We start from the raw sequence: 27,927 nt of genomic DNA, 5'->3' as shown, positions 1-27,927 counted from the left end.
CATCTTTGTTGCCCTTCTCTGGACCCTCTCCAGTTTGTCATGCTCATGCTCGCCAGAGGGCAATGCTCGCCAGAGGGCAATGCCACACTCACCGTGCCGAGTGTGGTGAGCACATTTTTCAAAGCCTGGATGGGAGGAATTGTGTGACCTAGAGAATACCATTCCTCTCTGCTGGGACCTCAGCGCTGTGTGGCTACAGATGAATGAGGTGGATTCATGATTGTTTCAGGACATTCAGTTACCTGCTCAACTTCTCCTGGGCTCTGTGTCTTCCTGGGCTCTTCAGTTAATCTGCTGTCTTCCATCCTTGCCTCCATTTAGGGCAGCAGATTTCCCAGAGTTCCTGTATCTGGATTTTGTAGTGGAGAATGGCACAGGGGGGCTGGCTTCCACGCGTCCTGTCACCTGGCAAGTGGAGTACCCTGGCCAGGACCCTGAAGCGGAGAAGGACAAGATGGTATGGGAGATCCAAGTGTCGGAACGAGATGTGCGGGCCTTGATTCCGCTGGTGAAGGTGAGGCCTAGAGATTCCATCCTTTTCCCCTCGTGGAGCACCTGAGCAACCTGTAGCACTGGTTTCTCACACTCCTCCCTTGATCCTCTGCAGGAGCAGGAGATTGTGAACACTGCGCTTCTCACAGGAATCCCTCACTCGGTGCCTGTGAAGCTGGTTATGGTAGAGACTGGAGGAGCAGTAACTGAGGTGATGGAGCAGATGGGCTGTGAGTCGTCTAACAAGCAGGTCCTGCAGGTGAGAAACCAGTATATGCCTCACAAAGTACATATTTCCCATTCTGTGGCCACAGCTTCAGGATCAAAATAAACAACACTTACTAGGGGCCTTGGCACTCTTCACTCTTTGCCTGTATCTCTGGGATAAGACACTTAGTTTGTACCCAAAACGATCACACACAAACCCAATGTTTTCATTTGTCCACCTTACATCTGGAGAAAGCAGATCTTTCCTTATTATCTGGAGTGCTTTTATGCCCTCTCTTGCATAGTCCTTGCAGGCCTCCCCCTGGTCTCTCCTTTCTTACATGGCATCCTTCCCATCCACCCCTTGGAAAACGATTGACCTTTCCCATTCTATACATTTGGGTCTCTCCCTTGTAGTTGCCTTCATCACCAGCCAAAGTTTTGTCCTCGACAGTCTTTTGTCCTGAGCTTCCTCCATCTTTTCATGCACATTCAATTTCTATGACAAACATAGTTCAGGGGAGGACTAGAATAAAGCTGAGAAATATTAAGCTACAGGGAAAACAACAAACATGCCCCCCCCAAAAGTCCACTGTCCCACCCACCCCAGCCCCTGAGCACCTGCCAGATCTGTCTCCCTCAGTAGGTGATAAGAGGGTGTGGAGACACAACCATTCCTGGCTATAGTTCCTTGCTGAGTTTCTCAGCAAGGGTGGGAAGAGGAAGCCCATTACACACACATGACTGGGCCCATATTGAGAAATGGATCTGGACATCTCACCTGCTCTGGGCACACACTTGCTCCCAACATCTCTCTGGGCACTCCTCTCTGCCTCTGTTGACTTCGATGTGTTGACTTCTTGTGTTGACTTCGATGCACTGACTTCTCTGTTGACTTTTTTCATTCCCCCTTAGGTGTCCGATGTGTGTGACGCTGTCTATGTAGGGGGAAAAGAGAGCCGAGGGGCGCGTGGTGTACGGGTGGATTTCTGGTACCGCCGGCTGCACGCTTCGCTGCTCTTTACTGTCTGGGCCCCACTGCTGCCTCTGCGCATTGAGCTGACGGACACCTCCCTGGAGCAGGTGCGCGGCTGGAGGGTCCCTGGCCCAGCCCCTGATGGGTAAGTGCTATGGGCCAAGAGGGTTGCTGGCATATGTAAATTCGGTCCCGTTTAACCTCAGAACCTGCACCAAAGTGAGGCGTGGCCCCTACTAGTTATATGTCCCAGAGTGGGGACTGGAGGCCACCTGTGCTGACACACTGTGGGAGAGGGCTACTGCGTAAGAGTCCGAACAGAGGAGAGGGAGGGTGAGCATTTCAAGTCAGCGCCCAGGGTTTTCATTCTTGTAGGGTGGGACAGTCCTCATTCCTTCATCCAAGTCCAGCAGTTCCATATAGACAGCTGTTGCTATGTGGGTCCAGGAGAATAAAGAATGCAGAACTGGGTGACGTCTTATACTAATGGAATCAATCTTGGAGGGTGTAGGTTGGTGCATGCAAGGCTTTAAATTGCACAAGGCATGAGGAACCTCTGGCCCATGGGCCCATTGGGTTTCCCATCCAGCCTGCCAGCTTCTTCCCCAGGCCTTGCTCCCTATTCCAGAAGAGAAAAACTCCTTTCCAATCAGCATCTAATGAGAGAATAACTCTTTTCTTTTCTTCTTTGCTAAACACTAAAAAAGCCTCCTTTTCTCAGCACTCAGCGAGGCTGATCAGAAATAAGAGCTTTTCCCTGTCGGGGAGACGGGGCAGGAACTGGGGAGGAAACTGCTAAGCGATTCAGTCCTGCTTACTTCTGAGTAGTCATGAAGAGGCCTGGTATTTAGGATGCTATTTGAAAGTATTGCTGAGTGATTCAGTCCCCCTTTCTTAGGAATAGAAATGCAGAAGCTTGTGCTGCTTACTTCTGAGGCTTAAAATCTGCAAGGATCACCTTTTGGTACTGCCCACTTTGTCTTTAGCCCTGCCCACAGGTGGAATGTCATCCCTGGGATTTTTTTACCCGATTGGAATTAGGCCATTGGACAGAAAAGGGATACATCCCATGATTGGAAATATGGCTATGTGGGATATTCAAGCTGGCTTGAATGCTCTTGAAAAAACGTGGTGGAAAAATCAGTAGTAGTAGTGCTGCTGCTGCTAATATTTTTTGTTCAGTTGTTCAGTCGTGTCCGACTCTTCGTGACCCCATGGACCATAGCACACCAGGCCTTCCTGTCCTGCTGCTAATATAGTAATATACTATAATATTATACTATAATATACTATTACTACTACAGGTTTTACTTGGGGATATTGCCAGCTTACCTACAGGGCTCTTATAACTATTACTGAGCTAATGTACCTAAAGCAGTTTTAAGAAACTTGAAATGTGCCAAGTGTGATTTTTATCTTTTCCCCAAGCAGCGGTCTAGCAGAGCCTGAAGAGGGTGGAGAGGAAGCAGAGAGGAGAGCTCGGGGTTGCCGGCTCCAGTACCAACGGGCAGGGGTCCGGTTCCTTGCCCATTTCGTGGCTCACCCTCTAGATGGTGGCCGTCACCTGACCTATATGCCAAGCTCCGATTGGCTTCTGGATGTCTCGCATCTGGTGCAGAAGCATGCTAGAATCCAGGACCCCCGAGTGGCGACGCTGGAAGGTGGGAGTGTGGTGATTGGGCGTGAACCAGGCATGACATCTGTGGAGGTAAGTCGCCTGCAGGGAGAAATGTGGTGGGGGGGTCTTGTTGGCTACTGAGACAGAGCAGGGTGAGAAGCCCCCTCTCTGATAATACTAGAACCTGGGGTCATCTCATGAAGCTGATTGGTGGGAAAGTCAGGACAGATAAAAGGAAGTATTCCTTTGCACTAATTTCATTGTTAAACTATGGAATTCACTTCCACCAGGTATAGTGAGGGCCACCAATTTGTATGGCTTTAAAAGGGGATTGGACAAATTCAACGAGGATAAGGCTAAAAATGGCTACTAGTCCTGATGGCTATACGCTACCAGCAGTTGCAGAAGCAGTATGCCTATGTACACCAATTGCTGGGGAACATGGTCGGGAAGGTGCTATTGCACTCATGTCCTGCTTGTGGGTTTCCCATGGGCAGCTGGCTGGCCACTGTGTGAACAGTATGCTGGACTAGATGGACCCTTGGTCAGATCCAGCACGGCTCTTCATACATTCATATTTTTGCTTGAAATGTGATGATAATCTATTTCAGATGGAGGGTTGTCTGGGAGGCCAGGATCTGTGAGTTGTCAGTGGGTCGTGCATGTGCTCTTGGGATATTATTTTCCCCTCTGGTATCAGATAGTGGAGGTGTTGTGGCATGGAGTGAAGGGGTGAGTGAATTTCTCTGAACAGGTGCTTGTGATTTGTACATGGTTAGGATAAGTGATATGGCAGGATGTGGGAGGAGATTGATCGAAGACAGGTGGCGAAGTGGGGCACAGAGAGGGTTGGCATGAGTGGGGATAGGTTCTAGGGTAGGATGAAAGCTGTCATGGCGAATATAGGGGAGCAAAAGGCTACAAATGAAGAAAGGTTTGGCAGTCTTACAAATAAGACAAAAAGTCTCTCGCACATAAAGGTTTCTGCTAGCTTTTTAACATATCTATGTCAGTCACTTGTGAGGAACCAGCTTGTTGTTGTTGTGTTACTTCCCGCCACATTAGGCGGATAGCTATTGGCGGCCTTGGATTCAGGATGGATGAGGTGGGGTATCAAAGAATAGGGGTACAGGTTCTGCCAAGGGTCTCCTTCTGAGGGGTAATCATGTCTTCTCCATCCCCTGGCTCAGGTGCGTTCGCCTGTTTCTGACTCTATCCTGGGGGAGCAGACCCTGGTGGTGTCAGAGGAGAAGGTCTCTGTCTCTGAGCTGCAGGCCCAGCTGGTATCGGGCCTCTCGCTGTCGCTCTCTGTGGAGCCAGGACACCTGAGTGTCTTCACTGCCATGTGTCAGGGGCTCTCTGCCCTGCGGTCCCTGAAGCAGGTGAGAAGATGCTGTAGCACAGCCTTTTCCAACCTGGTGCTCTCCAGAGGCGTTGGACTGCAACTCCCATAATTCCCAGACAACATGGGAATGGCCATGCTATGGGGGTTGTAGTCCAACACCTCTGGAGGGTCCTGGTTAGGGAAAGCTGCTGTAGTAGTTGATATATCAATTTTAACAATTCCACAAATGACAACAATGCTATCAGAAAGTTTAGGAGCAAAGCATCTGTAAGTTATTTAGAATAAAAAGGTAGATTTTGACATTAGATAATTCCAGGCAAGTCTATATGCCAAGTCTGTATGTCCAGGTTTTTTCATTTCGCCCTAAGAGTCCTCCCAGAGATTTTCTTGTGATGATGGCAGTCTTATTCTTCCTTTTATTTTTGTTTGCATATTCATGAAAGCGAAACCATCAGCCTTTTGGACCAAAGAAGTGCTGAAGGTGCACAGTGAAGATGCAGCCCCCATCTGGCTGTGGCCCACTTGGGCTGCAACTAGGCATTATGGGAAACAAGCAGTTGTCACCAAAACCACCAACCTTGTGTCCCCTCCTCTCCACCCTGGCTTATTTTTATGCAGACCTGCGGTGAATTTCAAATCCCCCTGCATGCGATCAGTTCAGATCTCTGGCAAGAGCGATCTTTCCCTTCCCTAGCAGTCCACAACATGGAAGGAAGGAAGAGGGGGAGAGAGAAAAGGAGTGGCAGAAGGAGGGAAAAGGGTGACCCACTGACCCACCCTTGGCTCAGGCCCTGGCCACTGCTTGCTTTGTCCCCACCCACCACCAATATGCATCCCCTGACAGATTACCTGGGAGGGAATGCAGCCCTCAACAGAAAAAAGGTTGTCCGCCCCTGTGATCTTCCCTGCTGCCACAAGTAGCAATCAAAGGGAATGGGGAAACGCGCCGTTTTGTGTGGTATGGAAGCTGCTGCATTGAGTGGAGTGACTCCGGTCTGCTGCCACAATGGACTACTACACATGCCTCTAGCTCTCAACCACCCCTTGAAGTCTTCTCACAAGGATGTTGCCCTCCAGAATTCATGGAGCCATCATCTGGAAGGTCAGGGTATAGGGCTCTGCTGAAGCTGTGGCTAGCCTTCACTCCTGTTGATCAGTGTGTGTGCCTGACTCCCCCCCGCCGTTCTCTGCGTATCCTGCATTCCCCTCCTGATCCCCATTTCCTTTTTCCTGCAGGAAGCCGTACTGAGCGTCTGGCTGGCATTCACCGACCACACCTTGGCTCCCACAGAGCTTTACGGCTGGCGGGATGCATCGCTCTTTCTTTCCTCTCTGAACCCCCACGTGGCCTCTGTGCGGCTGGGCGAGGAGAGGGCTCGCCCCGTGATCGTGGCGGAGGGACCAGGCCGAGGATCCCTGCTGCAGCTCAGCCTGCACCCCCCGGACTCTTGCCGCAAGAGCAAGCACCGGGCTTCCCTTGCTCAGGGCGCAGCGTGGCTGGAAGTGAACTTTGGCCAGCACTTCCCGACGACAAGCAGCCCACGGCCACGGGATCCCCAGCTCCACGGCGAGCCCCCCTTCCGGCGAGCAGAAGGGGCCATGTCGGGGGAAGCGGTGACGGTTGCCGCTGTCACCGAGAGTGGAAGGGGTGCGAGGAGGCATGGCCCGGTAGGGGTGGGGCCCCCGATGACCAAGTTTCAGGGGCCTGGCGGTAGCTCCTATGAGGATGCTGAACAGATGGTGGTGGAGGAGGAGGAGGAGGAGATGGTGAAGGCCCCTGCAAGGGTGACAGACCTGGAGATCGGCATGTACGTTCTCCTGGGTGTCTTCTGCCTTGCCATCTTCATCTTTCTCATCAACTGTGTGGTCTTTGTGCTCCGTTACCAGCGCAAAGAGCCCCCTGACGCTGGGTCAGGGCCAGCCTCTTCCACCCCGCAGCCTCACAACTGGGTCTGGCTGGGCACCGACCAGGAGGAGCTGAGCCGGCAGCTGGACTTGCGCAGCCAGCACTGCAAAGACCAAGACCAGGAGCCTTCTGGCACTGATGATGGCTGCTGCTGCTGTGCAGCGCCGGAGGGAAAGTTGGAGGCTGTGGCCCAAGAGAGCTCAATGCTACCCCCGGGCCCAGACACGGGTGTTTCTGGCAGCACTTTGAGCCCTGCAGCCCAGGCAAGTCCAGCCCTAACCGCCACCTTGTCTAGGAAGAAGGAGGGCAGGGAGGCGGGGGGTCGGCGGAAGCGTGTGGAGTTTGTGACCTTTGCTGCTCCCCCTGGCTCTGCCGCCAGCCCCCCTGTGTCTGCCCCTGCTGTTCAGTCCATCCTGGTGGCCAGCGAGGACGACATCCGCTGGGTGTGCGAGGACATGGGGCTGCATGATCCCGATGAGCTGCGCAGCTACATGGAGAGGATCCGGGGCAGCTCCTGACCTCAGGGCTCTCCTGTGTCCCAACCGTACCCATATGGGCAAACCAATAAGGGATTGGCCTTTGCTCCCCCTTGGCGCTCTCCTAGGGTCATCCAGCTGGGCTTCTGACTTTAGGGAGGGCTCCACACACAGGAAAACAGCCTTGGGTAACTCCGCGGGGGGGGGGGGGGGTGTAAAGTGGGCCAGAGACACTCCTGCTGCTCTCTATGTTAGAGATCTTCTTCCTCAGTTGCACCACTAAGCCTGTTCCCTTTTCATCCTGGAGAGGGGCTGACAGGTCAGAGTGAACCTCCTGCTGCTAACCCAGTGGAACTTGCTCTCCCTCCTGGGGACAGACCCTGTGTGTCCTCATTGCTTCTCCCCTCCCCTGCCCCATCCCACAAAAAAGTTTGTATTAGGTGCAGGTGAGGGGTTGCAGCCTAGAAATCAGCCCCCTGCCAGCAGCAAGCGGACTGCGATATGCCCTGGAAAGAATCCCGGGGGGGCCCCGCTCCTAGACCTCCCTTATTGCTTTGACTCTCTTTGCCAGTTTGTGTCCATTGTGTGATGATGGTTTTAACAACGAGTGTCCTTCCTTCCTGTGGTCTGAGCCTGGAGCTCTTCCCCTAACCACCCCCACCCCACCTCAAGAAGCCGGGCGAGGGCAGAGCTCCAGGGAGCACTGGCCGGTCCTTTTTCACCCCGGCCCTGTGCCTGGTGTCCTTAACAGTTTTGTACAATCGCTCATATTTTATACCTGTAGTATTGGGAGGCTGCCAGGCAAGTTCTTTATTTATGGAAGATTTTTAATTCTTACATTGTTAAAAAATAAAATAAATAATTAAAAACACCACATTTCTGTGTTTTGCGCTTTATGATTTGTTTGTGTTTTCTTAGCAGTAGACAGGCCTATCTAGTCATGTGAGATGCTCCCTGCTAGTGAGAGTAAGGCCAGGCGGCTGACAACTCCTCCCCTCTCCTGATCTATTAATTTTTAAATTTATATTTCTATCCCACCTTTTTTCCTTCATTGAACCCAAGATGGCTTACATGGTCCTCCTCCTCTCCATTTTATCCTCACAACATCCCTGTGAGATAGGTTAGGCTGACTGGCCCAAAGCCACCCAGTGACCTTCATGGCAGACTGGGGATTAGAACCTGGATTTCCCAAATCCCAGCCCAACACTCTAACCACTACACCACACTGGCTCCCCCATTTATAACATTGGCGTGATTGCACCTAGCCTAGGACTAAGCTGAACATCACCGCTTCAGCCCAGGAGATTATCTGGGTAGCCATCGGCATGGCTCTGGTGACTCGACTTGAAATGAAACCAAGTCAGCACCGTGCAGGTGGGCAGCTTCTGACCAGCCAGCAGGGCTCAGTGCAAGCGTGGGCCACAATGTGCTCAGTGTGTGCTGGGTGCTGCAGGCCACGTGCCTGTGTGGCGCTGACCTAGCAGGCCCTGTGGGAACATAGGAAGCTGCCTTTTACCGAGTGAGACCTTTGGCCCATCTCGCCAGCATCGTCGACACTGACTGGCAGCGGCTCTCCAGGGATTCAGGCAGGATTCTTTCCTAGTCCTAACCTGGAGAAGCCGGGGATTGAACCTGGGGCCTTCTGCATGCAAAGCAGGTGCTCTGCCACACTGCGCTATGGTCCCTCCACTGCAACAGTGCTTCTGCAGCTGCCTCACAGGGCTTACTGGCAACGGTGTCCGATTCCCCTCCCCTTTGGTCCCCACCCAGCAAGGGCAGCTTCCTACCTCAATACCCACCGATGTGCTTCTGTACCTTTAACAACTATATCGAAGAAAGAGTTTCAGCAAGTGCAGTTTTTCTCATCTTCCTAAAACAACCAGTACCTTCTGGAATGTTCCTCTTCTACACAGCGATTTAAAGTGACAGGAGCCCTGTCCTCCCCCATGCTCTTGAAACTTGTCCGCTCCGAGCCGCTCCTAGCTGCCTTGAACACCTTCCTTTTCTCCTGTCATGCATCAAGTAAACCAGCAAGCTACAGGCCCACTGATCATAAATAATTTAGGATTAGATCTGACATTGCTTTCTCTAGGGCAACATTGGTCCTCAGCAACTAATAGCATGCATCTTTCAGACTACGTCAGTTCACAGAAGAGAAGAACACTTCGCACACCCTATTGCTATAAAAAGGTTTGCTGTAGATACAACACTTCACTCCTTCCCTACGGCCACATCTCCATTTGCTGCACCCATCCTGGCCTTGACTAGAGAACTGTACATTTCAGGAGACTATTTTCAAGAAAACTCCATAGTGACTTAAGGGAAGGACGGTCTGACACTGGGGGGAGATGTGCGTGTGCGCACGCGCACACAACTCCCCTCTTGAGATTTAATAGTGCCCACCAGAAGGATGTCTTCAGTGGGAATAAGTACTAACCTGGACAAAAGCAGCTTGCTGCGTTAGGAAACGATCCGCCTCATTTAGACACAACGGCTTGTTATCCCAGGGTAATTCTGGCTCCCGGCCTCCAAATACTCTTATTATTCACACTAGAGATAAGGCGTTAATGATACCTTGACTATGTGGTTGCAGTCTTTGAGTATCTTGGCTGGCTGCCACTAATGGTTCTATCCCCTATTAATTTCTCTAATCCTTTTATAGACTGTTGGCCTTCACAAGATCCTATCAGTTAGCTATATGCTGTAGTGATGGCGGCGTTAGTCAGCCTGCTGAGATGCAGTGAGCACAGGCGCCCCCTCGCAGTCCCAAAAGACAGGGAGCATGTCAGTTGCCCTCGCAGCCTGTGCAGGGGAGGTGGGAGGCCTGCTGCTGGCGCTCATAGCGGATAGAGATCCAGATGAAGAGAACGCAGGTTACTGTCTGAATCCCGGCCAGCAGGAAGAAATAATAATCCATCCGACATTTGTTAATGTTCCCTGGGGGTGGAGGGGTGGGAAAGGGAGAGCCATTAGTGCACACAAAACAGGCCATCAGCAGGGAGCCCCCCTCCCCTTCCCACTCTCTGCAGCCTTCATTGCTCTTGGCAGTTCTTCTTAATCCTCTGTGTACAGCAATCTCCTGACAACACACTTTCTTTGTAGTTTCTCAGACTCTGGGTTCCTTCTTGCCTGCTTTGCCATTATAACTAGACATAGCTTTGTTGGTGGGGTCAGATACCTGCAGGGGCCCAAACCCTTGGAGGGGCCCAGCCAGAGCTCTTTGATTTCCCTTGATTTCCCCATGTTTACCCCCTGCTTGTCCTCAGCTGAGGACTTCTCCTGTGGCTAGAGGACAGCCAATGTCTCTCATTGTATTACTCACCATAATCCGCTGGGCAGTGCATCCAACCAGTGGCTGGCACTGAGAGGAAAGTCAGGAGGCCAGATCCTAAAAGTGACCCCACTCCAGAAATGAAAAAGAAGAGACCCATGATGGCTCCTTGCATGGATTTGGGAGATTCAGAATAGGCAAACTCCAGCCCTGCAAAAGAGTTTGAAAGCTGGTTAGCCAGTAGAGCGTGGTACAAGCTGCATGGTTGAATGATGGTTCCAGGCTCCATAAACCATGGCGTTGGAAGTTGTGGATGAGCACCGTGGACGTGTACTCCTCCCTCTCTCCCTCCCTCCTCCATCCCACAGGCAACTTTAACGCAAAGATTCAATTAACCCACAGTTTCCTGTTGCATCCGAACTAGGGAACTGTGACTTAATGTCAGCTAACAAACCAAGGAAATAAGCCAGGATCACAGCCCTCCGTTATCATCCTCCCAGCAGTTTTTCCTCCTGTGTTGTTCCTCATGTTCATTTGCAAATGCAACAGCTATCATTTCTGCTGCTTACCTGGAATGCTGGCAAAGATTTCACTGATGCCAATGAGTAGATATTGAGGGATTTGCCAAAAGATGGAGAGTGGGGCAGCAATGTAATTATCCTTCCCAATTTGCTGTGAGATGGTCTGATTGTTGTTCACATATTGCAGCCGCTTAGTCTCCAGAAAACCTATTGAGGAGAAACAGCACTTAGAACTACAGTGAGACTTTATAGAGGAGACCCCTCACAGATGGGAAACTCACATTCCATCATAGAGCATAGCAGGGACCCCTAGCAGAGTTGCTATTCTATTAACAAGAGTACTGCCTATACAACAATAGCTCCACCTGCTGATGGTTAACAAGATAGCCATATGAGGCACTTCAATGCACTTTTGTGCATTCCAATTAATTCTTGAAATGACCCCTCTCTCAATACTGTTTTGATGAGTTCTTATGAAGCTGCAAAAGGTGTAATGTAAATGGTTATGGTTCTTAATGGCTGAGGTTCAGGCAGTGTAGCACACGGGGGGCGGGGGCAATGTTCCATTTAGGTTCTGAGGAGTTCCTGATAGTCCCTCAAGGCTGCCTTTCTCTGCAAGGGTAAAACTGGTTGTCCTGACTCCTCAGGCTATGCTAGGCATGTCATCATCAAACTGGACTTAGGTAAGACCAAGAGTAAGCAATAGACCATCACTCCCAATCAGGACAGTGCATTAAATGTCCACATCAGGTTAAAGATCTGGAGGAGTTTTCCAGATGTTGCAGATGACCAGGACTGCAACACCTCCTGGTTTTTCAGGGATTGCCGACTGGCCGCAGCGTAGGATTTTTTAACACATTCATTAGCCCAATACAAATATCATCTCACTAATGGGTATGCACTGATAGTCCCACCTGGGCAAAGTAATGTACAGCTGTGCAGAAAACATGCTGGAGAAATGCAGGGAACCAGCCAGGTGGAATGTAGAGCCCATGCTTCTATTGCCAGGCATACCCTAGCTAAAAGATAGACATTCAGCCCACAGGGACTCCAGGGAAGGGCACTGAAACCCAGCATTCCATTGCAAATTGGAATTTGGTACACTCCTAGGAGGACTGTTCCACTTGATATTTCTGAATGTACAGAACCCCTGGAAGGACTGAATTAGTGCTCCTCATCCCTGACATTAGAGGTCGTAGGCAAGCCTTGTTTCTCATTTTGTTTGTGCAATGTGGCTAATAGACCTCTGATCTTTTAGCTTTTAAGCTTTGGGTTCAACTGTTTAACTCTAGAAATAAGGAATGTGGTGGGTACAAGCCAATGAATGACTCACCTGCAGAAAGGACTGAGACAAGACCAAAGAACATGCCCAGAGCCATCTTCTTGAGTGCCGAAGGCAACAGCTTCCTCTTTGCCAGAAAAGGGTCAATGAAGCGGTCCTTCAGTGGGACCAGGATCAGCAGAACCACCACATTAGCTAGAAGGAGCCAGGCATCCGGGAGCTAGAAAGAAACCAAGCTATACTGAGAGATAACAAAACCACTCCTCGCTCCTTGCCCATGGCAGGGGTCTGCTCTATGGAGCTGATGCATGTGCAAGCACTTGTTTTATGGGATGTCATGCCACAAGGCTGTGGATTCCATGGAGCTGTACAGGGCCAATTTTCATAACCAAACTGTCATGCTGAGTGGGCCCATGCAGAGTTCAGCAAGCGCTTCCAACACAGGTGTGATTGCTCCACCAAAGGCACCAGACCTCGCAATTCCACCCCCATCGAATGCACCGGGAATGGCTGCCAGAAGTGGCACGAACAATGCTGTGGTAAGTGGACTGCCTTTGAAATTGAGCACTTCGTGAAAGAACTGCAGGATTCTTCCCATGCAAAAAGCTACACAGATCCACTCGACTGACTGACATTTTCAATGCCCTAGTCTGGTTGTGTGAATCATCCCTCATTGTCACGGCTAGGGATGTTGGAGAAATCTGCAATGGATTCAAATGAATCTGAATTTCTATGAATCCGACCTGCGCATTCTGCAGTGGACTGGCTTTTCCTGAGTCGCGCAGATTCCGCAGGTTTGCAGAACGGGTTTTCACTTTGGGGAGGTTTCACACTAATTCATAAGTGCGCATTAGCGCATTTGCAGAATTGTAATGAGTACAAGTAGAACAAAATTCTGGTTAAAAAAATCGATTCAGTCAATTAGTGGACAATGGAACAAAAGACGTCTGACCATCCGCAAAACACAGATGGAAGTAATGAAAGTCCCTAGGCATGGCCAATCCATACACTGACCACCTGTGATCACAGTGCATCCCACCCACTGACTATCACGGGTTGGTTGTATTCAGGATAAAAAGAGGAGAGGAGGCACGTGTACAGGAAAAACCAACAGACAGAAGAACATGGAGAAATCCCAGGTGCCTATAGAAAAAGGTTTATTGTAGTTCTTTTATATTGGCCCAACGCATTTCAGAAATATTAATTTCCTTCTTCAGGGGCTTATCTTGTAGTTCATGTACTAAGGCAGACAAACCTCATCTGTTTGTATTATGGAAGCACAATTATATTGGTTCCTTGTATTCAGGAAGCACAATTAAAGGATCATGCTTTTATCCCCACCCCTACTTGCTACACACACATTTAGGGTATTTTACAGAGTATGCAAGAAGCATGACCCTCCTGCACATAGAGGACCCTACACACAGTTGTCTTCCCAGAAAAAGGAAAGGAAAGCACACAGACATTTCAACAGATTTCCAGAGACTACTATACACCTTAACTGTTGTGTCAATCAGACCTCAGCGGAGCTGCGGTGTAAACAAAATAATGTTTTCCTCACAATAAAGTTGAGAAATATCCCTTCAATTGTAATAGAAGCAATAAAAGAGACTGTTGTATCATCCTAAAACAGAAGGGGACCCCCTTAAGAAAGAAGTCTGAAGTTCAATACAAGCATCGGAGTTATTTTCCCAGAATCCCTCACTCTCCTCCTTTCTCCCATTTCAGCTCTTCCCTTACCGCAGCCTCATTTGTGGCCTGAGGGGAAGTAAAACAATTTCTGCTCTGTCTGTGGTAGTCAATGCCTATGATCATAACTAGAGTCATGTGCAGCTTGTCAGGAGCTATTCTACTTACAAAAGTAGGGATTGTGCTTGAGCTGTTGGAGAAGAAGAGGAATTCTACTCTGGGAGGTCGGAATACTCTTTGCATTCCATAAAAAAACTTCTCCCTTTTCCCTACTTCAGCCTCCCCCAACCTGGTGCCCTCCAGATGCATTGGATTACAACTCCCATCATTCACAGCCACCAGGGTCACTGGCTGGGGATGATGGGAGTTGGGGTCCAACACACCTGAAAGGAGTCAAGTTGGAGGAGGCTACCCTACCTGAGGGAACACTATTGCTTTTCACCAGATTCACCACTGGCTCAGGCCCTTTATTTGAGCAGTTTTCCACCACCCATATATCCTCCCCTCAGCAGAGACATGTGATATGATAGAAGCTATATTTGTCACAATGGGACTCCAGTCACTGTGTGGCAGAATGACATCATCACCGCTCATCTCCTTCTCAAAACATGGAACTTGACCCAATCCAACTGTCTGGGCTGGACACTCTTACATTCTAGCTTCTGGAGGCCTGACCAAGCCACACAGTCATGATGTCCTATAGCTTACCGTGTAGCCACTGTTGACGCCTGCTAAGAGAACACTGCTGTTCACACGACTGTTCTCAAAGAAGCTGGGGATGAAGAGGTGCAGACCCTGCAGGTAATAGGTGGACTGCATCTAAAACTCAACACAAGAGGGATGTCATTAAAGAAATATATGCTCTACTGGAAAGATCACTGGTCCAAGACTGACCTGGCCCAAGTTGATGTTAAGGTAGAACATAGGAAACATAAGAACGTAGGAAGTTGCCTTATACTGAGTCAGAATATTGGTCCATCTAATGGCATTCCATGTTTTCAGGTATGATTCTTTCTTAGCCCTACTTGGAGATGCCAGAGATTGAACCTGGGACCTTTTGTATGCACGTGCTCTGCTACTGAACTACAGCTCCTTTCTGAAACTCTATGGCGGTCAAATGTCTACATCTCATTAGCAGTGTTTGCCATATACAGACATCTACTGTAATGTTAGTCCCAAAAAAGAACCTGTTTTGTAGTTTGTGTGTACGTGCGCACGCAGAAGAACCTGTTTGTAAAGCTCAGGACCAATTATGCATCAGTGGTATCAATTCTCCCTGAAACCCTACATAGAAAATGCACCTAAGGCTGGTCTGAGCCGCGTCAGTCCCTAACCATATCAAATACCCCAAAGAAGCAATTACCGAATCCTCTCCCTGATGGTTAGCTATACAGATCCAGCTGTATTTGTTCACTCTGCCCTTAATGCCCCTGCTACAGTCGTAGTGATTTCCATCCAAACAGCATCTGCGCTACAAGGCCCTTGCCTTCTGTGTTATAAAGCAGTCAGAGCACCATGAGGAGATGCTACTTGCACACATGTGCAAGCACGCACGTATTTCATCAGAGGAGATGTTTTCTGCAAAACATGGCCTTGACCCCATTTTGGCTTAACCCTAATTTTAATAATGAATTAGTTAATCAGTTAAAAGGCAGATGATTAAATCAATTGTAAATTCTGTACTACATGGTACCTTGGGGAGGAAGGCTTCTTTCAACAGCCAGTTTAGGGCCATAGCACCACAGACTAAATCCGTGAATCTGTGCCATGCTGTGCTGTACAAAAGAACCATAAGCTGGTATCTCAATAGCCATTCTCCTCTTAGCCAATGTTTAACAATAGGTTCAGAATAACCCATTCAATTGTCGTCTTCATGTGTATTCCTTTCCCCCATAAATATCTCTTTGGAATAATTGATTCTAAATTTTCTTGGCAACCCACACACACCCTACAAACAAGGATTTATAACCCTGTTTTAAAAAATACGGGAACAGAAACACGTCTACCTTCATATCTTTGCTTTTTAATGCACATTTCATCTCTGTTTATTGTACCCACTTGTCAACTTTACAGCTGTGTTATAACAGCAAACAGGAACCAGGGGGAAATTAACATTAAACTGGCAGGCCCCTGCTTTTTTCTATATCCTCTCCTCCCTAATAACTCAAGAGACTGGAAATCTTGCAGACTGATCCTATCTATGTAAGTCTGCTTGTAAGTAAGTCTTATTCAGTAGGGCTTAATCACAAATGACTGTGCATCACAAATGCATCAGGTTGCAGCCCTAGTTGAATCTGCCTTCCTGCTAAGGACTGAACGGAATTTATAAAAGGGGAAAAGACGGAGCTTCTTGGCGGTGTTCTGTGAGGTGACCAAAGAGACAGAACTTCTGTGCCTTCAAAAGATGAGTAGTAGAGAGAATTTGGTGAAGCTTGTCATACAGCAGGGAGAATAACTAGAACAAGCATGCTGAATCTCTTTCAGCCCAAGGACCAAATTCCATTTCAGAAAAGCTCTTGGGGGCCACATTCCAGTGGTGGGCAGGATCAGAGGCAAAAGGGGTGAGGCCAGAAACACCAGCGTATTGTAACTTATAGCTCTTAAGGCCAGTAACTGAGCCTCAGGAGGGGTGGACCGGATTTGGCCCCTGGGCTTGAGGTTCTGTACCCCTGAACTAGCACCTGCTGAAATTCCTCTTACTACACAGGCGTGGAAGATGCAGGAGCGTCTCCTCTCCTGCTCTGCATTATGTCACCCTAGTTCTGTGTAGGAATCATTTCATACATCAGTGATGAGCAAGCCTAGGTTGCCTCACCATATACTCTAGTGCTGTGCCAAATTTTCCAATCTATTTATGTTCGACCATTTATGTTTGAACGACTGAACAACAACAACAATTTATGTTCATGGGGGGGACAGGACAAAAGAAATTGCACCTGAAAACTGTGGGAAGGGGTAAGAATTTCAGAGAGGTTTCTCAGGGGGCAGGGCTTCAGCGCTTACCCTTCTGTAAGGAGGTGGCTGAGGGGGGGGATGCTCTTTCTTTTACCATTTCCCCCTGTTCTGCCCTTGCAGCCTCTCCGGCTGCTTGGGCTTCCTGGAAAGCCCCCCAGAGGATGGAGCCAGGGCTTCCTCCCTTGGGGCTTTCCAGTGTGGCTGCTTTCTGAGGGTCTGAAAGCTGAGCGACGACTTCTTCTTCCCCTTCTTCTTTGGACTTTTAACAACAACAAAACCAAACCAAACAATGTCCCACTCAGCTTTCAGGAGCTCTGCAGGCAGCAGCATTGGAAGGCCCCAAGGGAGGAAGTCCTGGTTAAGTCCTCTGGGGGACATTTCAGAAAGTTCAGGCAGCTGGAGAGGCTGCAAGGACAGAACACGATAAAAATGGTAAAATAAAGAGGGCACATGAACCCCTCATCCAGCTCCTTACATTAAGGCCAGCAATGAAACCCTGCACACTGAAAGATTTCTCCGTAACTCTCAAAATCCCAACAAAAGAGGCAGAAAAATGACTGCCTCTTTCACAGGGAAACAATGGTTGTGAAAGGGGGTTCAGCACAACACTAGTATACACCATACAGGGAACTGCTGCCAATCTGGCTCCATGAGAGTGCAACTATATAAAAAGAGCACAGCCCTGTCATCAAAAATGGTGATCTAACCCACATCCTGCGATGAAGCTGATGTGTATTCCCCTGCACCTGTTCCAGATCATTCACTGTACATCATGGTGACATCAGGACACCACTGAGATAGGTGATATGGAGGAGGAGGGCGGTAGCTCAGCGGCAGAGCACATGGTTTGCATGCAAAAGGTCCCAAGTTCAATCCCTGGCATTTCCAGGAAAGGCTAGGGAAGATTCCTGTCTGAAACCCTGGACTGAGTTCCTGCCAGTCAGTGAAGACCAGCCTTCTCCAACCTGGTGCCTTCCAAATGCTTTGGACTACAACTCCTACCATCTCCAACCACTGGTCATACTGGCTGAGGCTGATAGGATTTGTAGTCCAAAACATCTGGAGGGCATCAGGTCGGAGAAGGCTGGTATAGACATTACTGAGCTAGCTAGACCAATGGTTTGACTTAATATCAGGCAGTGTCCTGTTTTTCCTAGCTGGTCATGGCCCGCCATTTTGGGCAGCAGACCTTCATTTTTTGTAATGGACAGTTCCACCCTAATGAGCACACCTGAATGATACACAGATCTACAGTCATGTTTGTTGGATCCACACTTTGTATTTTTGTTGTTGTTGTTGTTCAGTCGTTCAGTCGTGTCCGACTCTTCGTGACCCCATGGACCATAGCACGCCAGGCCTTCCTGTCCTGCGCTCTCTCCCGGAGTGTGCTCAAGTTCATATTCATTGCATCCGTGATGCTATCTAGCCATCTCATCCTCTGCCGTCCCCTTCTCCTTTTGCCTTCAGTCTTTCCCAGCATCAGGGTCTTTTCCAGGGAGTTTTCTCTTCGCATTAGGTGGCCAAAATATTGGAGCTTCAGCTTCATTATCTGTCCTTCCAAAGAGCAGTCAGGGTTGATTTCCTTTAGGATGGATTGATTGGACCTCCTTGCAGTCCAGGGCACTCGTAAGAGTCTTCTCCAGCACCACAGTTCGAAAGCATCAATTCTTCGGTGCTCAGCCTTCCTTATAGTCCAGCTCTCACAGCCATACATTACTACTGGGAAAACCATAGCTTTGATTAGACGGACCTTTGTCGGCAAGGTGATGTCTCTGCTTCTTACTATGCTGTCTAGGTGTGCCATAGCTTTCCTCCCAAGGAGCAAGCGTCTTTTAATTTCATGGCTACAGTCACCATCTGCGGTGATCTTGGAGCCCAAGAAAGTAAAATCTGTCACTGCTTCCATTTTTTCCCCTTCTATATGCCAGGAAGTGATAGGGCCAGATGACATGATCTTAGTTTTTTTAATGTTGAGTTTCAAACAAGCTTTTGCACTCTCCTCTTTCACCCTCAACAAGAGGCTCTTGAGATCCTCTTCGCTTTCTGCCATTAGGGTGGTATCGTCTGCATATCAGAGGTTGTTGATAATTCTCCCGGCAATCTTAATTCCAACCTCTGATTCATCCAACCCGGCATTTCTCATGATGTACTCTGCATATAAGTTAAATAAGCAGGGTGACAATATGCAGCCTTGTCGTACTCCTTTCCCAATTTTGAACCAATCGGTTGTTCCATGTCTGGTTCTTACTGTTGCTTCTTGACCCTCATACAGGTTTCTCAGGAGACAGGTAAGGTGGTCTGGTACTCCCATCACTTTAAGAATTTGCCACAGTTTGTTGTGATCCACACAATCAAAGGCTTTAGCGTAGTCAATGAAGCAGAAATAGATGTTTTTCTGGAATTCTCTTGCTTTCTCCATGATGCAGTGAATGTTGGCGATTTGATCTCTAGTTCCTCTGCCTCTTCGAAACCCAGCTTGTACTTCCGGTAGTTCTCGGTTCGCATACTGCTGAAGCCTAGCTTGTAGGATTTTGAGCATCACCTTGCTGGCATGTGAAATGAGCGCAATTGTGCGGTAGTTTGAACACTCTTTGGCGTTGCCCTTCTTTGGAATTGGAATGTAAACTGACCTTTTCCAGTCTTGTGGCCACTGCTGAGTGTTCCAGATTTGTTGGCATATTGAATGCAGCACTTTAACAGCATCATCTTTTAGGATTTTAAATAGCTCAGCTGGAATACTGTCATCTCCGCTAGCTTTGTTGTTACTAATGCTTCCTAAGACCCACTTGACTTCACTCTCGAGGATGTCCGGCTCAAGTTCAGTGACCGCACTATCATGGCTATCAGGGAAATTCAGATCTTTCCTGTATAGTTCTTCTGTGTATTCTTGCCACCTCTTCTTAATCTCATCTGCTTCTGTTAGGTCCCTGCCTTCTTTGTCCTTTATCATGCCCGTCTTTGCACAAAACGTTCCCTTGAGATCTCCAATTTTCTTGAAGAGATCTCTAGTCTTTCCCATTCTGTTGTTTTCCTCGATTTCTTTGCATTGTTCATTTAAGAAGGCCTTCTTGTCTCTCCTTGCTATTCTCTGGAACTCTGCATTCAGTTGGGTATATCTTCCCCTTTCTCCCTTGCTTTTCGCTGCCCTTCTTTCGTCAGCTACTTGTAAAGCCTCATCAGACAGCCACTTGGCTTTCTTGCATTTCTTTTTCTTTGGGACAGATTTCGTTGCTGCCTCCTGAACAATGTTACGGACCTCCGTCCATAGTTCCTCAGGCACTCTGTCTATCAGGTCTAATCCCTGAAATCTATTCCTCACCTCCACTGTATATTCATCAGGGATATGATTTAGGTCATACCTGAACGGTTTAGTGGTTTTCCCGACGTTCTTCAATTTAAGCCGAAATTTTGCAAGAAGCAGCTCATGATCTGAGCCACAGTCAGCTCCAGGTCTTGTTTTTACTGACTGTATGGAGCTTCTCCATCTTTGGCTGCAAAGGATATAATCAATCTGATTTCGATATTGACCATCTGGTGACGTCCATGTGTAGAGTTGCCTCTTGTGCTGTTGGAAAAGAGTGTTTGCTATGATCAGCATGTTCTCTTGGCAAAACTCTATTAGCTTTTGTCCTGCTTCATTTTGTACACCAAGGCCATGCCTGCCTGTTATCCCGGTGATTTCTTGACTTCCTACTTTAGCATTCCAATCCCCTATGATGAAGAGGACATCTTTTTTTGGTGTTAGTTCTAGAAGGTGTTGTAGGTCTTCATAGAACCGATCAACCTCAGCTTCTTCGGCCTCAGTGGTTGGGGCATAGACTTGAATTACTGTGATGTTGAATGGTTTGCCTTGGATTCGTACTGAGATCATTCTATCATTTTTAAGATTGTACCCCAGTACTGCTTTTCCCACCCTTTTGTTGACTATGAGTGCTACTCCATTTCTTCTAAGAGATTCTTGCCCACAATAGTAGATATGATGGTCACCTGAATTAAATTCGCCCATGCCTGTCCATTTTAGTTCGCTGATTCCCAAGATGTCGATGTTCAATCTTGCCATCTCATGTTTGACCACCTCCAGCTTACCTTGATTCATGGATCTGACATTCCAGGTTCCTAAACAATATTGTTCTTTACAGCATCGGATTTTCTTTTCACCACCAGACACATCCACAGCTGAGTGTCCTTTCGGCTTTGGCCCAGCCGCTTCACTCTTTCTGGCGCTACTTGGAAATACCCTCTGCTCTTCCCTAGTAGCATATTGGACACCTTCCGACCTGAGGGGCTCATCTTCCGGCGTCATATCTTTTAGCCTTGTGATACGTTCCATGGGGTTTTCTTGGCAAGAATACTGGAGTGGGTTGCCATTTCCTTCTCCAGTGGACCACATTTTGTCAGAACTCTCTGCCATGACCTGTCCGTCTTGGGTGGCCCTGCACGGCATAGCTTATGGCTTCACTGAGTTACGCAAGCCCCTTCGCCACAACAAGGCAGTGATGCACTAAAAATTGAATGTGGAAAGTGTTTCTTGAAATGGGAAATATACTAAAAGGACTGTGGTTCCTTAATTTTCCAGGAGCGGGGAGCACTACTATTCCCATCCCCCGTCCCTCCAGCTGCTTTTAAAAGGCTTTGGAAAAATTACATCTTCCTTCCTGCATCTGTGGCTCTTGTGCAACATGGAAGCTGCCTATCCATGTCATCATGCTCCAATGTGTTGTATAGCGAAAGCATTTATGTTTCAAGTCTTATTAGCCTCCTGCATGGTACTAGAAGCATGCGAAAGAGGAGAGTGGATCTAACTAGGCCCACCTGTTCACTGAGATCATCATGAGAGGCCCTTCCTTGGGTGCTCCCACCAGCAGATATAGTGGGTAGCAACCAAGGATTGGGCCTTTTCTGTGGTGGCACCCCAATCTTGGAAGGATTTCCCCAGAGAGAGGCTTTCCCGATACCTAATTTGTTGTCATTTCAATGCCAGTCAAAGATCTTTTTATTTTCCCAGGCATTTTCTTTTTCCACAGGAGTTTTTCTTTTGATCTCTGATGCTGGTTTTTGGCTGTCGTGCATTTGCTGCTTCAGTTTTTATAAGTTTATTTTTATTTGTGTTTTTTATTACTGTGTTACTTTTGAGTCATCTTGCATAAGCTGCCTTAGACTGTTCGTTTGTTTTTGAAAGGTAAGATAAATCCCTAAAACAGATAATGAATGAAATGCTTATTATTAATTAATAAAATTAAGACGGTCATATCCTTTAAAATGTTTTGGAAATTAAATAAGTGCTTCCTCTACAGACTCTGCTCCTTTTTACACCCACTAAACAGATCAGAGCTTCACCCACCACAGTGAAGCAGTGCCAACGCTGTTCCTGTTTATGCTCTCTACCTGGAAGTAGACCATCCAGTATGGGATGAGAGTGAGGAGCGCTGGCAGGATCTTCACCAGCACTTGGAAGTTGGAGACATCCTCAGATGATGGCCTCACAGGCTGGTGCCTTGGCCCTGAAAGTAGCCCAGCAATGTCAGCTTCTGACTGGGGATTTCCTGCTCTGTAGAGAAAAAGTGGCACATAAATGTGCAGGAAAAACAACCAAGAGTCTGGCGGCACCTTAAAGACTCATTATGGGGCAGGTCTTTGTGGAGTACAGTCCACTTCATCAGATCTATGCTGGCAATGAAGCCATCTTACTCAGCAGAAACAGACATCCTCTGCTGCCTTACCTGATCTTGGTGGCCATCTTCTCCACAGCATGGCTGCAGCAGCTCCTCTGGAAGGCCAACTGGAACATGGTGGAGACCTGGCTTCCAGAAGCAGGCTTGGTGACAAAAATGGGAGCGGCCAGGAGGAAGACTAAGAGGGCAAGGGCCAGACAGACGGCAGGGATGGCATAGCCAATGACAAAACCCACATTCTGCTGGATGAAGGCAACCACCAGCAGGGAGATTACAGCCCCAATGTTAATACTCCAGTAGAACCAGTTGAAGAAACGCCGGGTAGCATCCCTGCCACGATCCGTCACCTGCAATTAAAAGACAGGGGAGTGAGGCCATGTTCTCGTGAACAAGTCACTGGTGTGCTAAGCCCTGTAAGGATTGCCTTTAGGTAGCCGGGCAGATTCCAATTCCTCCTCCTCCGCTTTTGTTTAAATGTTTTTATACTGCTGTTTTAGTTAACTGCATTTTACATGTTATTTGTTTTAAACTTTTACCTTGAAAACCGCCTTGTGGAGGCTTTGTCTTGCAAGGTGGTATAAAAACATTTTGAACAAATAAAATAATAAACTCTTCTTTCAGGTCATCCTGGTTATAGGTCGACTAGGACTACTAAACAATTATGTGGGCTAGTAGCCTTGGTGAACTTATTTGCAAAGATGATGTACAGGAAACATACAGAGAGGATCACTGGAACACAACAAAAGAATACAGAATGAACATCTACCAAGGAGGCCCTGGTACAGAGATCAACAGATACAGCTCCTTCCCGACACGCTCCATCCCTGCGGGAGGGGGATTGGAATGAGTTGTCTACTGCACTGTGCAGGAGGAGGAGTAACCTATTTCTTGGTTTGTGAGCAATTATGGGGGATCGAGGGTGGGATGGGTTCAGCAGAGATGCACAAAACTGGGATGGCGGGTTGGCGTTGTGGGGGCCGTGGGATTAAAGCTTCCCTTTGGCAAGTGTCAACACCATATTTGGAGGACCCTAGCTCAAACGAAGGAATTAAGTGTCAGTGAATGCACAATCTAAAAAGGAAGATAGATGAAGGATTAACCTGAAAGCAACATAGGAAGCTACCCTATACTGAAACAGACCCTTGGTCCATCTAGCCCAGCACTGTTGATACTGACTGGCACCCGCTCTCTGGGGAGGTGTCTCCATGAGTGATTTACTGTGAGTTTGCTGCATTTGGAGGTTGTTCAAGGCACATGACATCATGGCCATCCCACAGCCACCCTGGAGTTTGCACAAAAAAAAGGTTTTTCTGAGACTACTTTTAGTCTGATGGTTATCCTTAATTCAGCTTGTCTGCACATCTGTTGCGGTGTGCACCAACCCTCCACATTTAATCCAGCATAGCCCTGCTCCAGGGGTGTGTCTTTCACCTGGCCGTGACCTCATTCACCCTGGTCAAGGGGTGTTTCCCAAATGTTTTCCCTGCTTATATTTCCCCGATGTTTCTGCCATTCCACACATTGAACAGGAGTAGCCATACTCCTATAGCACTACAGCACTATTGCGAAATAGCACATTTGAACGGGAGTAGCTGTACCCCCATAGCACTATAGCACTATTGCGAAATGGTGCATTTGAGCAGAAGTAGCTATATCCCTATAGCACTATTGTGAAACAGTGGATTTGAACAGGAGTAGCTATACCTGCTATTGCGCTACTGAGGTTTTAGAGGAACAGTAATAAAAAAACCTGGGGGGAATCAGGCATAAGTTGAGCAGGCAGGTGCTAACACACTTGCCAGAGAAAGCAGGAAGGGCGGAACAGCGCGAGAGTGGGAGGGAGTGGGTGGGTGGGACAGAACAGGCTCTTTAGGTGATGACATGGATGAGACTCCGCCTGGTAGCCACCCAAACAATTTGCAGTAAACTGCCATGTGATCTGCCAAGAGCCCCAGGCTAGCTTTGGAATAATCCAGGCTTTCAAGTCCCATGTGTCCCCAGATGGAGCAAGTTCGTCTCCTGTCAAAACCGCAGCAAAGCGGAGAGCAAACTAAACCTGTCGCCGTGGAGGTCCCGCCAGGATTTCAGGCAGGAGTTTTTGCAACAGTACTGGGAGATGCTGGGGATTAACCCCGGGACCTTCAGCATGCAAATCATGTGCTCTGCCAATGAGCTATGGCCTCTCAACTGCTTGTTGGCTACAAGTTCTGAGCAAGGCGGAGAACTCAGTATTGCAGGAGTGCCACTGAACCTCTCCAGCACTGGGAAGAAAAACAACAACATTCCTTGTTCTCCCCAAGGAGGCCATTGAAGAAATGCCCACCTCCTTTCGAAATTGAGTGTCTTTGCATCGTCAAACATTCAAAGTAAAAAAGCTCACAAGAAGTTTTCATAGCAAGAAACAGAGCAAGAAAGCAAAGCAAAGAAACAGAGGGACACCTTGCTTTCTGAGGCTTTAGCAGAGGTATTCCTGTACAGAGGCTAGAAAAACATATTTTAAAATGAAACCAGAGATTGTGTGTTTTTATCTAAAATCACATGGCTGCAGATGCTTTTGCCAAGTTTTGTTTTGTTTTTAAACAATTCTGGGTAGACCCTGAGCATGCTAGAAGTACTAATCTTTTTGGTACAGACTTCTGAAATTATTCTGGTTTTATGTATGTGAATTTTTAACTCTTATTGCTTTATGGGGCGGGACCATGAAAGATATAAGGTATATTTAATACAAAATGACCAAGCAAAGAAAAGAAAACCCACCACATGAAAAAAGATAATTTAAAAAGCAGAACATAAAAAGAACATATTAGCAAGGCATAAATTATCTATTAAGCATCTATTAAATTTATCATAATCCAACTGATAGGAGAAAACCAAACCGATGCATTATTGCAGATATACCTCCAAATAATATGGATCATGAAACAACATTAAAAAATAAAATACTGTTTTAGCTTAACTGTATGTATGGCAACATCCTCTCCACTATTGCCACATATCAAACTTGATGTAATCATGTGATATGGCTACGGAGAGAATTTCCCTGTCTTTCACCTGGAGGCAAGGAGGGGCGCTTCCAGACAGATAAGAGGGTTCCTAGCACTACCAGTCAAAGGACATTGTGCACCTATTATGACTTTTCCTCCTTAACATTTTTTTTCTGGTAAGAAAATGAGAGAAGTGGTGGGAAAACATGGGAGGGTTGCAAATGGAAGAAGATGACATCTAGATGCCCTGTAAAATTCCATATTCGAGGCAGGGCAAATGCAGAATAAAAGCCTCATCTGGAAGCACTCTAGAACTTTTGCAGCTAATATTAATCAAAACTGCCTTTCCAAGCAAGACCTGTGACAAAATGTTGCAGTGTAGAGTGCAGGGTTCCCACCATTCCATTTGCCCTCCTGGCTTTCCATACCCCTCATTGAGACTATTTGGGGAGGGGGTGGCCCACTCAGGGGGTTTTCCCCCTAAAGAGATTTTGTAGTTCTGTAAACCTCAGGGTTCCTCCAACCCTGCTGATACCTCCCTCTAGTGCATGGAGGGGTGGTGGTGGGGAATTTCGGCTACATAAGGACTGGCACTTGGAGAACTGAGATCACTATTAGTATATACAATGATAGTTATGCTTTCTCTGGGTGGTGCCCCAACTTTGGAACTCACTGCCCAGAGAGGTTTGTCTGCTGTCAAGTCTTGTCTTTTCAGCACCAAGGGAAACTCTTTTAATTTTCTGAGGCCCATTTCAGTTTTTCTTTAAATTTGGTGAGGCAGCTGTTGTGCCTGTCAGGATTGTCAATCAATCAATCAATATTATTACAGTCGTAGACTAGCAAGATCTTCTTGTTATTGCATTAGGTGTTTTGTTTGAAAATCTGTACCAAAGAACAGGTATAAATCTCTCAGATAAGTAAGATTAAATTACAAGAATACATTCTACTCTTATTGAGAGCCAGGAGGAAATGAGCCAAAGTATATTGGACTAAGAACAACCTTCCCCAACCTGGTGCCCTCCAGATGTACTGGACTACAACTCCCAGAATCCCCCAGGCTGGCTGGGGGATTCTGCGAGTTGTGGTCAAATACATCTGGAGGGCACCTGGTTGGGGAAGGCCAAGTTAGAATGATCCCATGAACCAAGTTCAAAGTGACGCAGTCACCCACCTTCACCTTCAAAGAAAGGAAGGGCAGATCTAAGCGAAGAAGATCTCTTACCTGGTCAGCACCAAACGGAGTGAGGTTGGCCTTGACAGAGCTGATACCCAGGGCCAGGAGCAGTAGGCCTGTGTACATGATTGGGGCACAGTACTGACTTGGCAACTGCTGCTTGCACTGTGACCCTGCACTACCTTTTCGGCACGAGGGCTGCAACAGGTAAGCTGGCATCTCTCCGCACAGCCAGAGCCGCCCATCCTGCGAGGCCACAGTGGGCAACAGGCAGGCCGTCAGCAGGTAGAGCAGGAAGCTGAATGTGATCGTCCAGTAGCGGCCCAGGTAAGCATCAGCAAGCCAGCCTCCGATGGGCGAAAGCAGGTAGGAGGCACCCAGGAAAAGCAGGGCAGCCCGCGAAGCCTGAGACCCGCCCCAGTTGAAGTTGCTGCTGTTGAGGTACAGGACGAGGTTAGAGACGATGCCAAAGAAGGCGGCTCGCTCCAGAATCTCCACGAGCAGCACGGCCACACAGGCGGCCTTCCTGCCCTCAAAGGGGGGTGCGGTGACTCTGTCTAGGGCCTCCTCCTGCCCTAAGAGGGGCTTCTGCTCCTCTCGGGCACCCCGCGAGGCCATGCAGGCCATGCCTCAGAATCCTCTTTTTCTCCTCGGGGTGGGCCTTGTTTCTCGGCCTTCTCTCAACTTTTTTCCTTTTCCTTCAGCGCCTTTTCCTCTGGCTCTTTCTTCGCTGGCTTCTATTTCTTGTTCAACTGTCTTCTCCAAAGCCGGCTTCTGCACTTCCCCATTTCTCTGCCCAAATACAGGCGTCATATGACAGCTCATTTCCCTCAAAGGAAACTTTCATATTACGCTGGCCAGAGTGGGTTCCCCTTTCACATTTGTCTTCTCATGTTTTCTCCCTCTTTACAGGCTCCTGCCCCCTTTCAGTTGCTTAAAAAAAAAAAAAAAAACCTGTTATTTTGCCAAGTTCAGTTGTCCTTTTTCTCTGAGTCTCTCTCAGGACACAAGAAGATGAGAAGTAGGAGAGTCATAAAAACTGGTGGGATTTTAGCCACAGCTAGTCCTATTTTCTTCCATACTTTAAAGATAGTAAATGATTGGTACTACTAATGGTAACGCACCTCCTTATCGCCTTTAACATTTTTTTTAAGGATCTAAGTGGAATTGGCCCATGCTATCTTTGAGAAGTGTTCATAGAGGTACACCTTGACCCTGGTGGATGCCTGTATCCACCTGAGTGTTTAGAGATCACAGCACCCTTAATGCTGTGGTCCTTTGGCATCAGTGGTTGGCACTGTCAGGTTCTTGACAAGGCCCACAGCCTAATAGAGGGTCCAATGAGAACCCCTTGAACCT

The 27,927-nt window shown here is 47.9% G+C and overlaps 2 protein-coding genes across 3 annotated transcripts in view; one reads left to right on the top strand and one right to left on the bottom strand.

Annotated features, from left to right (window-relative positions):
- The window catches only part of TMEM132A (transmembrane protein 132A), a 33,644-nt gene extending 25,780 nt beyond the window's left edge, over positions 1–7,864 (top strand). The window contains exons 6-11 of one of the 2 annotated variants that reach the window (XM_084859237.1): positions 322–514; positions 608–751; positions 1,615–1,820; positions 3,107–3,383; positions 4,484–4,675; positions 5,875–7,864. In XM_084859237.1, the coding sequence (XP_084715363.1) occupies positions 322–514; positions 608–751; positions 1,615–1,820; positions 3,107–3,383; positions 4,484–4,675; positions 5,875–7,062 (2,200 nt within the window). In that variant the 3' untranslated portion in view covers positions 7,063–7,864. Of the gene's footprint in view, positions 1–321; positions 515–607; positions 752–1,614; positions 1,821–3,103; positions 3,384–4,483; positions 4,676–5,874 lie in introns of both variants that reach the window. The other variant, XM_084859246.1, reaches the window with a different exon arrangement.
- Positions 7,809–27,346, bottom strand: SLC15A3 (solute carrier family 15 member 3). The gene is made up of 8 exons (XM_084859260.1): positions 26,617–27,346; positions 22,459–22,757; positions 22,124–22,286; positions 14,492–14,602; positions 12,146–12,314; positions 10,861–11,019; positions 10,343–10,501; positions 7,809–9,957 (listed from the first exon to the last, which is right to left on the bottom strand). The coding sequence occupies exons 1-8, from the start codon at positions 27,193–27,195 to the stop codon at positions 9,806–9,808; spliced, it is 1,791 nt and encodes a 596-aa protein (XP_084715386.1). The 5' UTR covers positions 27,196–27,346; the 3' UTR covers positions 7,809–9,805.
- Positions 27,347–27,927: the final 581 nt, after the last annotated feature.

Source organism: Heloderma suspectum, chromosome 1 (genome assembly GCF_057233095.1).
Source record: "Heloderma suspectum isolate Gila_16-S chromosome 1, 16-S_ref, whole genome shotgun sequence".
In the NCBI taxonomy this organism is placed as follows: Eukaryota; Metazoa; Chordata; class Lepidosauria; order Squamata; family Helodermatidae; genus Heloderma; species Heloderma suspectum.
Note: the sequence above shows the minus strand (reverse complement) of the source record. Positions and strands in the feature narration are given on the sequence as shown.